The 16248-nt window shown below is 21.0% G+C and overlaps 3 protein-coding genes across 3 annotated transcripts; 2 read left to right on the forward strand and 1 right to left on the reverse strand.

Annotated features, from left to right (window-relative positions):
- The first annotated feature begins 3977 nt into the window (after positions 1–3977).
- On the forward strand, positions 3978–5522 carry LOC128956580 (uncharacterized). Its single transcript, XM_054302302.1, has 5 exons — positions 3978–4230; positions 4318–4380; positions 4801–4893; positions 4965–5339; positions 5386–5522. Exons 1-5 carry the CDS (start codon positions 3978–3980, stop codon positions 5520–5522), a joined length of 921 nt encoding a protein of 306 aa, XP_054158277.1.
- Positions 5523–6694: 1172 nt separating this feature from the next.
- LOC128956581 (uncharacterized) lies at positions 6695–8623 on the forward strand. The gene is made up of 4 exons (XM_054302303.1): positions 6695–7122; positions 7561–7688; positions 7754–8291; positions 8374–8623. The coding sequence occupies exons 1-4, from the start codon at positions 6695–6697 to the stop codon at positions 8621–8623; spliced, it is 1344 nt and encodes a 447-aa protein (XP_054158278.1).
- A 487-nt stretch (positions 8624–9110) lies between these two features.
- LOC128956561 (NPC1-like intracellular cholesterol transporter 1) lies at positions 9111–15542 on the reverse strand. The gene is made up of 2 exons (XM_054302285.1): positions 15217–15542; positions 9111–9891 (listed from the first exon to the last, which is right to left on the reverse strand). The coding sequence occupies exons 1-2, from the start codon at positions 15536–15538 to the stop codon at positions 9173–9175; spliced, it is 1041 nt and encodes a 346-aa protein (XP_054158260.1). The 5' UTR covers positions 15539–15542; the 3' UTR covers positions 9111–9172.
- Positions 15543–16248: the final 706 nt, after the last annotated feature.

Genomic DNA, 16248 nt, shown 5'->3' on the forward strand with positions numbered 1-16248 from the left:
ATATTCAAGTATATAAAATTTTCATTATTACAAATAAAAAAAAATATTATTTACTTTAAATTAATATCAAACAACTCCAGTCCGATAATACCTAAGCTATAGATATCAAATTTTTCATTATATGAACGACCATTTCGTTCATGGGGTGCATAATATTTTGTACCCATTTGTGATGTATGACTATCTGATCGGATTTCCGTACGGTTGTGATCCGTTGCAAAACCAAAGTCACATAATTTAAGGAAACGATTGTCTAATGGTTTATCATTGATGAGTAGATTTGCCGGTTTGAGATCGCGATGAATAACTGGTGGTTGTCTTGTATGCAGATATTCAACGCATTCACACATCTCTAACATTATATGATTTGTAATGTAATACTCTATGCAATCAATCGGTTGATTGGTTTGTCTGTGAAATGTCTTTGCCTTCAATTTAATTAAATGTTTTAGACTTTGTGAACATAACTCCATTTGAATGTAAAAATTATTATTATTTGATTCAATCCATGAATAATAACATTTAACCACAAATTTCATATTCAAAATAATGTTTTTGATTTTCATCTAAATTGTTAAAAAAAATATTATTATTTTAATCAACTTCACTAAAAACAAAAATAAAATAAAAAAATATTACCATTTATATTGATTTGTTTAATAGCAAACCATTCATTATTAAAATTATTATCAATAGCTTTAAATACTTGACCAAAACTTCCCGTTTCTAACATACTTATCATAGAAAAACTGTTTAGAAATGTTTTATTTTTACTATTAATTACAATTAAATTGGTTTTATATAAATCCATATCAATTGTTTCATAAGTTATATGCTGTTTATCGGCAAATATTTCAATGAATGTTTTGTAAAGACATTCTTCTAATTCAATTAAATTTGAATTATATTCAAAAGTAATTTCATAATAACAATAGTTGTCATCAATTTTAATATACGGACCGCACATATCACTGACTGATGAAATATTTAGTATTTTTGTTGGCATTTCATTTCCTCCACATTTAAATAAATATCCTTCAGTTGTTAGAAAAAATACAAAATAATTAAAAAAACTAATAGATTTTATATTTTTCAAGTTATCAATTATTTCTGGTTTATAATAATATTTAATAATATTATGTCCCAATTTATTGTCTTCATTATCACCCCAACTATAAACAAATCCATCACTTGTTATTGCAAATGAACAACAATTGTATGAATAAATTGATTTAATGACAATATTTGTGGGAAATATAACACGAGTCGGTCTATCAATGTATAGAGTTTGTTGTCCGCAACCGCACTGACCGTATCTGTTATCACCCCATCCATAGACAGTGCCCGCACTGGTCAGTGCCAGTGAATGATACCAACCGCAAGTGACATCAATTATATATTTATCGCTCAGTAATGTAATCATATCGGGTTTGTTGTTAAACACATCACTGGTATGTCTACCCAATTGTTTGTATTTATTCCAACCCCAGCTATAGATTTGTTGGTCACTTGTTATACACAATACAAAACAAATTCCGATAATAAATTTGTTAACTTTTTTCTGACACAATTCTATAATAATTTGTGGTTCATTGATATCCCTGTTGTGACCCAAACCAAGTATACCCCACTGGTTATCACCTAATGTATAGACGCGATCATCATTTGTCACAAACCATACACTTTTTCCGTTACAATGAAATATTTTTATTTCATTTTTTAAATTTTCTTGTATTTTAGTACACAATGAAAATTTATCTAATAATTCAATTGCAGCCATTTTTTTATATTGATAAAAAAATAACTATTATAATTTATATAAAAATTACATTAATTATAATTACATGATTTAAAATAGTTAACTAAATTAATAATAAATTTTCTGGTATTTTTTAGTACACAATGAAAATTTATCTAATAAATCAATTGCAGCCATTATTATTTGTAAATAAAAAATACTTATTATAGATTATATAAAAATTATATTAATTATAGTTACATGATTGAAAAATTAAACAAAATTAATAATACATAATAAAATGGCGATTAATAACTTATAATAAAATAGAAAAAAAATAATTTATTTATTATTATATGATATTAACCATAGAAATTATAATATTATTTATACATTTATAACATATAAGTAATAAGTATTAATGTTATATACTTTTATGAAAATATTTTATTAGATAAGTTTTATAGATAAACAAAAAAGTTATAATAGCATTAAAACAACAGTAAATAATAATTATAATTTAATAGTTATTTTTATCAATAATTTGTTAATTTTCAAAAAAAAATCTATATGTTTGTGTAGCATTTCATTTTGCGAATTTTGAAATTCTGACTTCAGATTCGGTTAGAGGACTACTAATAATGTATTGAAAAGTTTAATTAAAATTTTGATATCTCTTCGCGAACACAGACAAAATAACGGCCAAAGTTGAAAAAATAATTTAAGAAAAATTTAGAGTATAGATTTGAATAAAGCATAAAAAATAAGAATAAAAAATATACATTAAAATTTTGATATCTCATCGGGAAAATAAAGAAAATGGCGACCAAAGTAAAAAAAATTAGGTAATCCAATCATAGTTTAATTTAAAAATTTATATTGTTATGTTAACAAAACTATTTTATAGACTAATGTTATAAATGTCACTTAAAATATAATTTTAAACTTAGGTCACAATAATATATTTTTTCAAAATAAAAATTCACAAACTGACCCTTACATATTTAGCACTAATTAAACTATGATTGGATTAGGTCTGCAATTGCTCTGCATGTATGTACTGAATCATTTTTAACTCATCTTAATTTGAAACATTTTTTAATGATTCAGTATGACAAAACTCAACTTTTGTCATGTAGGGTATCAAATGACTCATCAAATGTCATATTAATTAACTTTAGTAGTATGATTTTTTTTGTTGATTAAAATTACATTAGTCAGGAAATATAATTCACTAGGTACAAAAAGTTTACAATTTCAATTTTAAAAAATTATAAATAATTACAATGTTGCCCAAAAAAAACTAAAAATATATTTTATATTAATTTTTAGATTTTGTGGTATATTTTTAATACACAGTGAAAATTTATTTTACAAAACTATAGCAGACATAACAATAGTTTTTTTAAATAAACAAAAAATTATTAAAATGTCTGTAAAAATTAAATTAATTTTCAGTTAATAACTATATTATAATCAGTATATTTTTGTTTATAGATATTTACTATAGTTATTGATATCTTTAATAACAAAATTGTTATTTTCGATTAAATTATGTTAAAATTAATAAAAAAATTTGATTTTTTACGTCATCTAAATTTATATATAATTATTAAAGATATAAAGTTAAAATATATGAAAATTTTATTCTCAATTAATAATATATTTATAAAATTTATTTTATAATAATATTTTTTTTATTTGTTTAAACTTAAAATTAATAGTTAATAATGATTTAATTGATTATGTGATTATTAAAGTTAAACAGTTATATTATATATACACTTAAAGTAATAGATAAAAAAAATAACCATGGTAAATATCTGCATTAATAGTAGTATTTAATAACAATAATTATAAAATAGTTATTTATTATTATTGTTTATATTTTGTTTACAAATACAGACAGACATTTTATTTATTTATTAAAAAAAATATTTTATATATTTTAAAAAAATAATTTATTTTATAACAATTTAATCAAATCATGTCTTAATTGGATTTATTAAACAAGTTTTCATTGTGTCATAAAATACCCGTAGATATTAAATATTCAATAAAATTATTTCATTGCAGTAAAAATGCTGTTTGGTTTGTGATAGCTAATGATGATCTGGTCTATACATTGGGTAATAATAAATGGGCAATACTTGGTTTGGGACCTCAAACTAGTATCAGTAAACCGGAACTAATACGGGAATTATGTATGAAAAATGTCCAAAAATTTCTAATCGGAAAAATGGTTTCATTTTGTCTGACCGGTGATCAACAAATATATAGCTGGGGGTTCAATGGACAGGGATTATTGGGTAGACCTACCAGTGTTGATGATCAGTATAGTAAACCATCGATCATTAAATACTTGAGCGATAAATGTATAACAGATATCATCAGTGGTTCACAACATACGCTGGCACTGACCAGTGCGGGCATTGTCTATGGTTGGGGTAATAATACGTACGGACAGTGCGGTTGCGGACAACAAACCGATTGTATAGATAGTCCGACTCGTCTAATATTTCCCACAAATATTACCATTTAGTCAATATATTGTACAAAAAATACTTTATTTGCTATAGATATGAATGGTTTGGTTTACAGTTGGGGTTATCACTGGTGGACTGACAATCATTTAGTTGTTAGTAAACCACAATTTTTAGCCAATAAATTGAAAAATATACGAAAACTATCGTTTAATTATAGCTTATTTTTCAAATTATCAGTAATTTATTTTCTGACAAACGATGGATTAGTTTATCAATTTGGATCACTAAAAGATTTTGTCTATAATAAGCCAACACTAATCAATAGTTTAGATTCAGTAATTGATTTATACAATCATTATATTAGAAAATCAGATTTGAATTTATATGAACTTATCTATGAAAACAAAACTAATATTATTATATGTAAACTAATCGATCAGCAAAAATCATTCATTGATTTTTATGCCGATCGATATTTTCAAACATACGAAACAATAGATATTGAAAAATATTTAACAAATTTTAGGGAAATCACGGATAAACCCGAAAAATATTTAACAAATTTTAAACCAAAAGAAGTGTTAGGTTCGGGAAGTTTCGGTAGAGTTTATAAATGTTTGGACAATAAAACAGAAGAATTGTTTGCCATCAAAGATATTATAATAACGGGTAAAATGTATTAGTTTTTAAATAAATATTTTAATTTTTTTTTTATTTTTATACAGATATAAAACTTAAAGATAATATTTTAAAAGAAGTCAAACAACTGTTGAAACTTCGGTCAAAATTTGTAGTCAAATGTTATGACGCGTGGATTGAATCGTCAAAAATACTTTACATTCAAATGGAGTTATTATCGAAAAGTCTTAAAGATTTGATTGAATTGAAACCACAAACATTTCATCGGAAATCCAATGAATCAATGGATTTCATTGAGTATTACATTTCAAGTCATTTAATGTTAGAGATGTGTGAATGCGTTGAATATCTGCATACAAGACAACCGCCGGTTATTCATCGCGATCTTAAACCCGGAAATATACTCATCAATGATAAGCCATTAGATAATAGGTTTTTAAAATTATGTGACTTTGGTTTAGCCACTGATCACTTACGTATGGGCACTGAATCAATACTACATACAAAAAAATGTTGGTACAGATAAATATATGGCACCCGAGGTATGCGATAACTATGGTTCGGATAGAGTGGCATATAATGAGAAAAGTGATATCTATAGTATGGGTTGTATACTATTGGACTTATTTGATGTCAACAGGGATTTAGATTTTAGGTAAAAATTTTTAGTTTTGAATTACTATTTAACTAATTAATTATTATTTTTTTTGTGTTTTTAATTTTAGAAAATTTGAAAACATGTATCTGCATATTAACTTAAAGTTATATATTACTAAACTATCAAAATTAATTGTATCAATGATACAATTGACATATTATGATAGACCCGATTGTACTGATATTATCAATAATAAACAACAATATATTAATAATGATTTAATTAAAAATCATTTAATTGCAAATTTTTTGACCCGAATTGATTCAAAAGATAATAATATATTTAGACAGATATTGATAACTAAAATCAATGATTTAAATTAATTTTTTGTTTTTTAGATATTGACTTATTTTATTTTATAATTATTAATTATTAATTAAATAACTATTTTATTATTATTGTAATTGTAATTTTTAACACTTACTATTAATATAAATGAATAAATTTAATTTAAATAAAAATTAATAATAAAATTATTATTATTATTATAAATTGACTTCAGATTTAAATTTTTTAAAATTAATAATTATTTTTGATATATAACTGATACTAATATTTAAATAGAGAATTATTTAGCAAAAAAAACTAAATTAAATATAAAATAAAATCAACATTTTTATTAATAATTTTTATTATTAATAATAATAATTATTTTTTTAAATAACTTAATTATAACAATCAAATTATTGTCAAATTATTTATTAATAATGCTATTATAACTTTTATTTTTTTAAGTTTAACTATATAAATTATCTAATAAAACATTTTTTTAAAAAGTATATATTTCATTAATACTAATTAGTAATACTCAATACTTGTAACTATGTATTGAATATAATATTATAATTTCTATGGTTAATATCATTATAATAATAGATTAATTAATTTTTTATTGTTTTTTGTTATGATATGAATCGCCATTTTATAATTTAGAAAAAAAACATTTATTTAGTTAAATTGTTAAATCATGTAATTAATTAATAATAAAAAGCAATATTTATATTATATTATATTTGCATATAAAAAATGACTGCAATTGATTTGTTAAATAAATTTTCATTGTGTACTAAAATACCAGAAAATTTGAAAACTGAAATAAAATTATTTCATTGTTATGAAGAAAGTGTATGGTTTGTAACAAATGATGATCGCGTCTATACATTGGGTTATAACATGTCGGGTATACTTGGTTTGGGTCACAACAACAGTGAAGTCAATGAACCACAAATTATACCTGAATTATGTGACAAAAAGGTTCAAAAATTTATTATTGGAATTGGATTTGCATTGTGTATAACACTTGATCAACAAATATATAGCTGGGGTTGGAATAAATACAAACAATTGGGTAGACATACCATCAATGATGATGAAGGCAAAAAACCAGCTATCATTACATACCTAAGCGATAAATGTATTATTGATATCACTTGTGATTCACATTATTCACTGGCATTGACCAGTGCGGGCACTGTCTATGGATGGGGTAATAACACATACGGACAGTGCGGTTGCGGACAATATGCTCTATGCATTGATAGTCCGACTCGTGTTATATTTCCCGCAAATACTGTCATTAAATCAATTTATTCATACAATTGGTGTTCATTTGCAATAACAAGTGATGGACTCGTTTATAGTTGGGGTAGAAATAGAGAAAATAAATTGGGACATAATATTATTAAATATTATTATAAACCAGAAATCATTGATAACTTGAAAAATATAAAATTTATTAGTAATTTTGATAGTTTTACATTTTTTCTAACAACTGATGGATATTTATTTAAATGCGGACGAAATGAAATGCCAACAAAAATACCAAATATTCAATCAGTGAGTGATATATGGGGTCTGTATATTAAAATTGATGACAACTATTGTTATTATAAAATTACATTAATAAATAATTCAAATTTAATTGAATTAGAAGAATGCTATTATAAATCATTTATTGAAATTTTTGCCGATAAACATTATAAAACTTATGAAACAATTGATATAGATTTATATAATAATTATTTAATGGAAATAAATAGTAAATCATTTAAAAACGATAAGTTTTTATCGATAAGTATGTTAGAAACGGGAAGTTTTGGTCAAGTATTTAAAGTTAAAAATAAAATAACAAATAATTTGTGTGCTATTAAACAACTCAATATAAATGGTAATATTTTTTTTGTTTATTTATTTTAATAAAAATAATAAGTATTTTATTTTTTAACAATTCAGATGATAATCAAAAACATTGTTTTGAAAATGAAATCAAACAACTGGTAAAACTTCAATCAGAATTTGTTGTCAAACATTATCACTCGTGGATTGAATCAAATAATAATCTTTACATTCAAATGGAGTTATGTTCACAAAGTCTTAAAGATTTGATTAAATTGAAAGCAGAAATATTTAAAAGACAATCAAATGAACCGATTGATTGTATCGAGTATTACATTACAAGTCATATAATGTTAGAGATGTGTGAATGCGTTGAATATCTGCATACAAGACAACCACCAGTTATTCATCGCGATCTCAAACCCGGAAATATACTCATCAATGATAAGCCATTAGATAATCGTTTTATAAAACTATGTGACTTTGGTTTTGCAACGGATCACAACCGTACGGACACACATTCAGACAGTCATACATCAAAAGCCGGTACTAAATACTATACACCTCCTGAAAGAAATGGACGAAATTATAACGAAAAGTTTGATATCTATAGCTTAGGTATTATCGGACTGGAATTATTTGATATTAATTTGAAGTAAATATCATTTTTATATTAATGAAAATTTTTATACTTGATTACTAATTATTGATTTTTTTTTATTTATTATTATTAATAGTGATGTAAATATTTATAGAGAACAATTAGTTAGTAAGTATATGACTAAATTAATTCATTTATTAATATCGATGACACATATATTGCCAACCAATCGACCCACTAGTACACAGATTATCAACAATTTATGTCAACAATGTATGTTTGATAACAGATTTTTGTTAAAAAATACCAATAATTTTCAACAAATTGTCGAAAATCTTGATATACATGAATTTTATGCAAACTTTTTCAAAACTAAAATACGGTAATTATTATTGTTTTTTTTTTTAATAATTATTTGAAGATTTTATTTTATTTTATTATCAATAATTAACATATTTTTAATAATTTATTTTTTTAGCAATGAAAAAATTAAGCAAGAATCCTTATTTAAAAAATCTATCAAGTATTTTAAATAATTTTTTGGGTTTTTTAATTAAAACACGTATTAATAATTATAATACTATTATATATTTATAATTATTATTTAATATAATTTTTACACAATATTTTATTTAAATAAATATATTTAATCAGATAATTATAATGATATACAAAATTGAATTTTTTATTATTTAGATTTTTTTAAAAAAATAATTCTTTAGTATTTAACATAAAATTTATTTTTCTTTTAAACTTTAATTTTATTAACATAATGTATTAACATATGATTACTGATAACATTGTAATAAATGCTTAAAAATTATTATTTTTATTATTACATCTAATATTATTAATTATTTTTCAAATTTATTTTCTAAGTTAAAACATAATTAATTTTTTTTTTAAACTAATTCTCTCTATTAACTTTTAAAAAACTAAAAAATATATTTAATAACCAAAACGGTGGCCACAATTCTATAGATAAAAAATTGATCCAAATTACCACCTAATCCATGTGTGGCTGCATTTTCATCATTTAGTTTTACATTTTGATGATTATTATTATTATTTTGATAATTAGCTAATAATGTTTCATTACATCTACGTTCACAGTTATCACATGAACAGGCATTATCATTGGGCGGCGATTCGTAGCACTGGTAGGCCTGGCCAGACATTGGCCTGAATCGGTGTCCCAACAGTGATACCAGTCCTCCTCCATCACCCTCACCACTACTACCAGTGCCCACCAAATCAGTAATAACCGGATGTATAATAAGCGGCATTTGACTAATCGATCCGAGAGTTGTCAGAAATCGTTCGGCCGTACAATTTGATCGTTTATACGGTCCGCATATAAACTCCTGATCCATTAGGTAGGCCCCGAAAATACGGACATCACGACACGATTGGTAAAATGTTTCGGCAAATTGTTTGGATATAACGTACGATATATTCAGTATAGCCTTATGTATGGTTTTTTCAATGTTCAAAATCTCCGATTGTTTCGGTAAACAAAATAAATTACAAAAATATTTTTTAGCATTTGTTGTACACGAAGGACACGATCGGCGGATGATATCCACTTGAGATATGAGCCGTGAGATCGAGTCCTCCTGTTCTGCACTACAACAGATCGGATGCAAGAGATCGCCTAAAAAATTAAAAATATTAAAAAAAATAAATAAAATAATTAGTAATAAAAAATATATTAAAATATTTTTATTGATAATAAATAATAGATATTTTTAACTTTGAATTTATTTTTTGATTATTTTTGTTTTAAATATAAATATTTTATTTTAAAAATAATTAATAATTAACTAATATTTTTTTATTTTATTTAATAATATCAGTAATTTTTAAATTAGTATTAATTTCAATTAATTTATTTGTTTTAAATTTATTAATTATTAATTTTTTTTAACAATTAATTGAGTTTTATAATTAATTTTATAAAATGTTTATTAATTTAATAATTAATATTTATATCTAATTTATTGTTTTATATTATACAATATTTAATTTTCAATATATACTGTTTTAATTTTTTTAAATTATTATTTAGTTAATAATAAATTATAATTTTGTTTAAATAAACTACATTTATGGTGCAATAGTTTCACTAGAAATTTAATAAATATTTTGGCGCTTAACCCCTAATTTATTTTATTGATAATATTTATTTAATTAGTTTTATTTTCAAATAACATAATTATTATAATTATGTTAACTTTTGAATGATTTTTTAAAAAAATGTTATGCATTATATATATATTGAATATAATTAACATAAATAATTATAAAAATATTTTTCATAATCTTAATTACTATCAAATTAAATGCTTATATAATTAGAGGTCAATAGAAATAATATCAATAAATGTTTTGAAGGTTTTTTAAAATAAATTTTATATTATATAATACAGTAATACTTAAGATTATTTAATAATAATAATAATAATAATAATTTTTGATGCCTTTTAAAATAATCATTAACTAATAATTCAACCAAAAGTTCAAATAAAATGTGATTTTTATAAAATTATATATTAATTATACTAAACAACTATTATATAGATATAAAACTTAATTAATAAATTAAATATGATTTTTTTAAAATAAATATTTTATAGTTATTAGGAAAAAAATTCAGATTTTTTTTTATTTATTTTAAAAGTAAAAACATTAGATAAACATAACATATAACCAAAAATAATGATAATTTAATGAATATATTCATAAACAAAAAAAATTTATAAAACTTTTGATTTTGATATTCAAAATTGATAACCAAATAAAAAATAAAAGTTATGCATATATTTTACGGTTAATTTAACAATTTATAAACAATTATTATTATTATTATTATTATTATTACTATAATATTCATTAACATTTTAAATGATAATCAATTGATAGACATTTATTATAATAATCTTAAAAAATAATAAAAATATTTTAGTTTTCTATAATATATATAATTACAGGTATACCCCAAAAAAATAGATAATATATTTTATCTAACTATTAATTTATTTTTTTGTTGTTGACTATCTAGGTCATTATTTGATAGATCATCATTTATAATTTAAAATTATTAAAGTAATAATTTTTGTGTTGTTTTGATTATTAAATTAATAAAATTAAAAAAAAAATAAAAATTTAAAGTTCAAATGGGATCCCATTATCGTAAATATTAATGATTTAAATCATACATTAATGACAACAACAACAACATTATAGATATTATTTAAAAATTATTATTATTATTATTATTATTATTATTATTACTTATATTGAGTGATGAAAACAACATTTAGTTTAGTAATAAAAACAAAATTTTTTTTGAACAAAAAAACATTTAAAGGTATTTATGAATAATTTGTTTTATTTTTTTTTAATTTTTTTTGAAACAAGTATTCCCTTATATTTTAATTTATTGATCGACATATTGACACACATTTTGTTTAGATATATATTAAAAAAATAATAATAAATAAGTCAATGGTTTCCGATTGTATTTGATTTCATTTTTTTAAAAAAATAAAAGTGAAATTAAAGTTCAAATATTTTTTTTGTTGCAATTAAATGAATTAATTTTTTACAGCAATTTATTTTTGTTGCTAATAATTAAATGTCAATTATTTTTCATTAATTATTTAATTAATTTTAATGTTTATATTTGGCAAATAACAGGTGTGTATATAAAAATATATTAATAAATATATAACAAATGTTTTATTTTAGGTTTTATATAAAAAATAAAAATATTTCCACATATTTATTGACATTAAACTAAAACCCCATTTAATGTAATTAAAAACTATATATAAAAAATTTTGTAATTAAAATATAAATGTAATATTAATATTAATAAAAATAGTTATTCAAAGAGTTATTTTACTAATTAATTAATTATTTTTTTTTGTGTGTATAAAATACCTTAAAAATAATAATTGTATTTAATTTATAAACACGAAAATGTTTTAATTATTTATAATTTATTATTATTTCAAATATGTATAAACAGTATAACATATATATATATGACGCCAATAATAATAAAAACTAAATATAAAAATAAAATAAATTATTTTTTTCTATTAAATATCAAATAGTTATTTTTTAATTATAATTATAATAATAATACTGTAGTCAAAAACAATATTATTTTTTATTTTTTTTGAAAAAATGCTTTAATTTTCAGGTCATATGTTTGTAACTGATTTGAAACAGTTTTTGGTAATCAAATATTATAGTCAAATAAAATCACTTTCAAATTGTAATTGAAAAAAATTAATGTATAATAGTATAGCTAATTAAATGCTAATAAATAATAAAATGTAATATTAATAATACACGAATATATTTGGTATATATATATATTATATATAAATTATAATAGTATTGCAAAATAATAATTTTATTAAACCGTATTATTATTATTATTACTAGAAATTGTGATTATAATTGTATCAAATAATTATATGATATTAAATTAAATAATAAAAACTATATAACTATCGATTAAATAACACGATATTTAACACAATTGTTGTTTAAAACAATAAAATCAAATAAAATTAAATGATTTGCAAAAAGTACTGTATTTTTATAATAGTTTTTATTATTGTTAATAATTTATTTCTGGTTAAATAAAAATTAAAAATCAAAATATATTAAATAAAAAAAATCTACTTTAATAATGTCTATCAAAAATAAACTATATATAATATACTGTAATAAATATTGTATTAATTATATTAATATTTAAAATAAATTTGACAAAAATATTTTATTTAATAATGTTTTCAAGTTTTAAAAACTTTTTATTTTATTTTGTTGTTTATCAACAAAAATAAATCTAAATAAATAGTAATCTTTAAAATACTAGTAGTAGTAATAGTAGTATTGATTAATTGCTTGTAAATTAACAAAAATAAATCAACTTTAAAAACATTTTTTTTAATAAAAAAAATCTAAGTAAATAAAACTTAAATCTATGTTTCCGTAATAAAAAAATAACATAACATTAAATAATTTATTTTTTTCAAAAAAATGATGTTTTTTTTTGTTTCAATAGCTGAACATCAGATTTACATAAATTATTTATTTAAATAAATTTATATTAAAGAAAAAAATAATATTTAATAAATTATAAAATACTAAATTAAATACTAGTTTTGTATAGTTTTTTATTTCTCTCAAATATATTAAATAATATTTTTATATTTAAAAAAATTAATTTTCCTCATTCAATAATAAGTTAGGCATAGATTTATAAATATATATATATATTTATAAAAATATAAAATAATAAAATTAAAAAAAAAATGATTTTAATCGAGGAAATACTTGAAACAGTTTTTTTATATACAATCAAAAAATATATATATAAGAGATATTACTGTATATATTATTATTATTAAGTGAATTACTGTCTAAAATAAACTAATTTTTTTGTTGTAATATTTATGGCGACTATTAATTATAATCATCAATAAGTAGTTTATTTTTTTTTGTTGATAACTAAATAATATAATAAATACATTATGTTTAAAAAATTTTATTTGCGATCAAAGATTGAATGCAATAATAATAATAATAATAATAATAATAATAATAATAATAATAATAATAATAATAATAATTTTTTTATAAATAAAATATAAGCAAAAGTCATATGAAAGTTGTTTTTTTTTGATTGTTTTTTCTGTACATATGTTTTGATAAATTATTTTAATACTGTATATACTATTGATATACAAATAATTAAAAAAAAAAAAAATAAAATTATTGTATAACTGTTTTCAGTACAAAACAAGTCATTCAAGTATTTATTTATCATATTTTTTTTGTGTTTGTTTGTTAAATACTTGGTATTAATGTTTAAAAATTTTGTTTTAATATGTGTTTAATATTATATTTATATTATATATATATCGATAAACAACTTATGAAATAAGTTTTGTTTTTTTTTGTTTGTGTTTATCACTAAAAATAACATAACTTTTTTTTTAAAAAAAACTGTTTAAACGGTATAAACATTTATATTAAATAAGATAACAATTATATATATATATATATTTATATTTGGTTAACATTTTGAATGGTAAAGTAAATAACCGATTATATTGTTTTGAAAAAAAATTTAATGATAAAAATAATACTCTCAGTAATTATAAAGACAACAATATTTAACTATAAATAACTATTTAAAAAAAACAATTTCTAGGATATAATAATTAAGTGAAATTTAAAATCTCTTTTTTAAAAAAAAAAACATTATTTAATACACAATTAAAAATAATAATTAAAAAATATTGTGTGACTGTATGTATGTGTCAAATGTTTTGTCTATCAAAAAAAAACAATTGTAGATAAAATTAGATTTTAAATAATCAAAAAAAATTACTTTTTTTATTTCTATTACTATTTTATATATTATATAAAATATATTTATCACATAAATTGTTGATCAAATAAATAATTTTAATTTATCATAAAAATATAAATTAACACAAATTAATGAACATACACATACATAAATATATACATACATACATACATACATACATATTACACACACACACACACACACACACACACACACACACACACACACACACACACACACACACACACACACACACACACACACACACACACACACACACACACACACACACACACACACACACACACACACACACACACACACACACACACACACACACACACACACACACACACACACACACATAAATACATACATGTTACAAACATACATACTAAACACACACACACATAAATAGATATTACAAACACACATAAATACATATTACAAACACACATAAATACATATTACAAACACACACACACACACACACACACACACACACATATATATATATATATATATATAAATTTATTTATATACACATACACATCACATACAAAACACATATAGACATACCTTTATCATCGAAAAAGTGGGGACAGTGTGTCCACAATAGATCGTAAAAGTCATCGTCGGTAACATTATCGTAGGGCACATGTATCTGATGGCAGGGCGAGTTGCGATTGGATCCGGATTTGTCATTGTTTTTGCATATAGAGTCCATCAAACAGGTCCTATTGTCATCAGATACACCAACAACACCGACATCCCTGTCCCTACCTATGATAGTACTAACAGTTGTCCCATTCAAGCCGCACATCATCTCATTGATATTGATGGCCAAAAATATTATACAAAACAATTGTTTGACAATCGTTGATAAATTATTGGTTGACATTATTATTATTATTATGTTAAAAACTTTATGAAAATTTAAAAAATTAAAATATATATGATATTTAAAAAAAACAATTTGTTTAAAAAATTTATTATTTATAATATCATTTCACTTTAAAAAAAAGTTAAAATAAAAACATTATTATTATTAATGATATTTAAATAGACATTATTATTATTATTATTATTATTAATAGTAGTATTAATATATTGTTTTAATAGTTAATAATAACTACTGAATAAATAAATTTTTTTTGTTGAATCACATTTGAATAGATTTTATTATTATTATTATTATTAAACATTTTGATTATAATTTACATTATTTGTTAAACTATTTTGTTTTGTTTTAATTAATATACAGTAATAATAATAATAAAACAAAATAGTATTGAATAAACATTTAAAAACTTTACTGTACTTTACTATACTGTGTGTGAAAAACCAAATAGTTTTTACTTATAATGTTGTAATTATATACACATATACAGTGTATATACAGTAATAATATTAAATGAAATTATAATTTATTATAAACTTTTAGTTAGTTTTTCAAAAATAAATGGTTTTTTCAAAAAAACATATGAAACACATACACACATATCATACGATACTAAATGAAAGAGAGAGAGARAGAGAGAGAGAGAGAGAGAGAGAGAGAGAGAGAGATAGTGCCGGTAATCATTGGCTCCGGGATCTAGTGATGTCATC

Source organism: Oppia nitens, unplaced genomic scaffold (genome assembly GCF_028296485.1).
Source record: "Oppia nitens isolate AA-2021 unplaced genomic scaffold, nextdenovo-longstitch-racon4-pilon3 scaffold31_pilon_pilon_pilon, whole genome shotgun sequence".
Classification (NCBI taxonomy): Eukaryota; Metazoa; Arthropoda; class Arachnida; order Sarcoptiformes; family Oppiidae; genus Oppia; species Oppia nitens.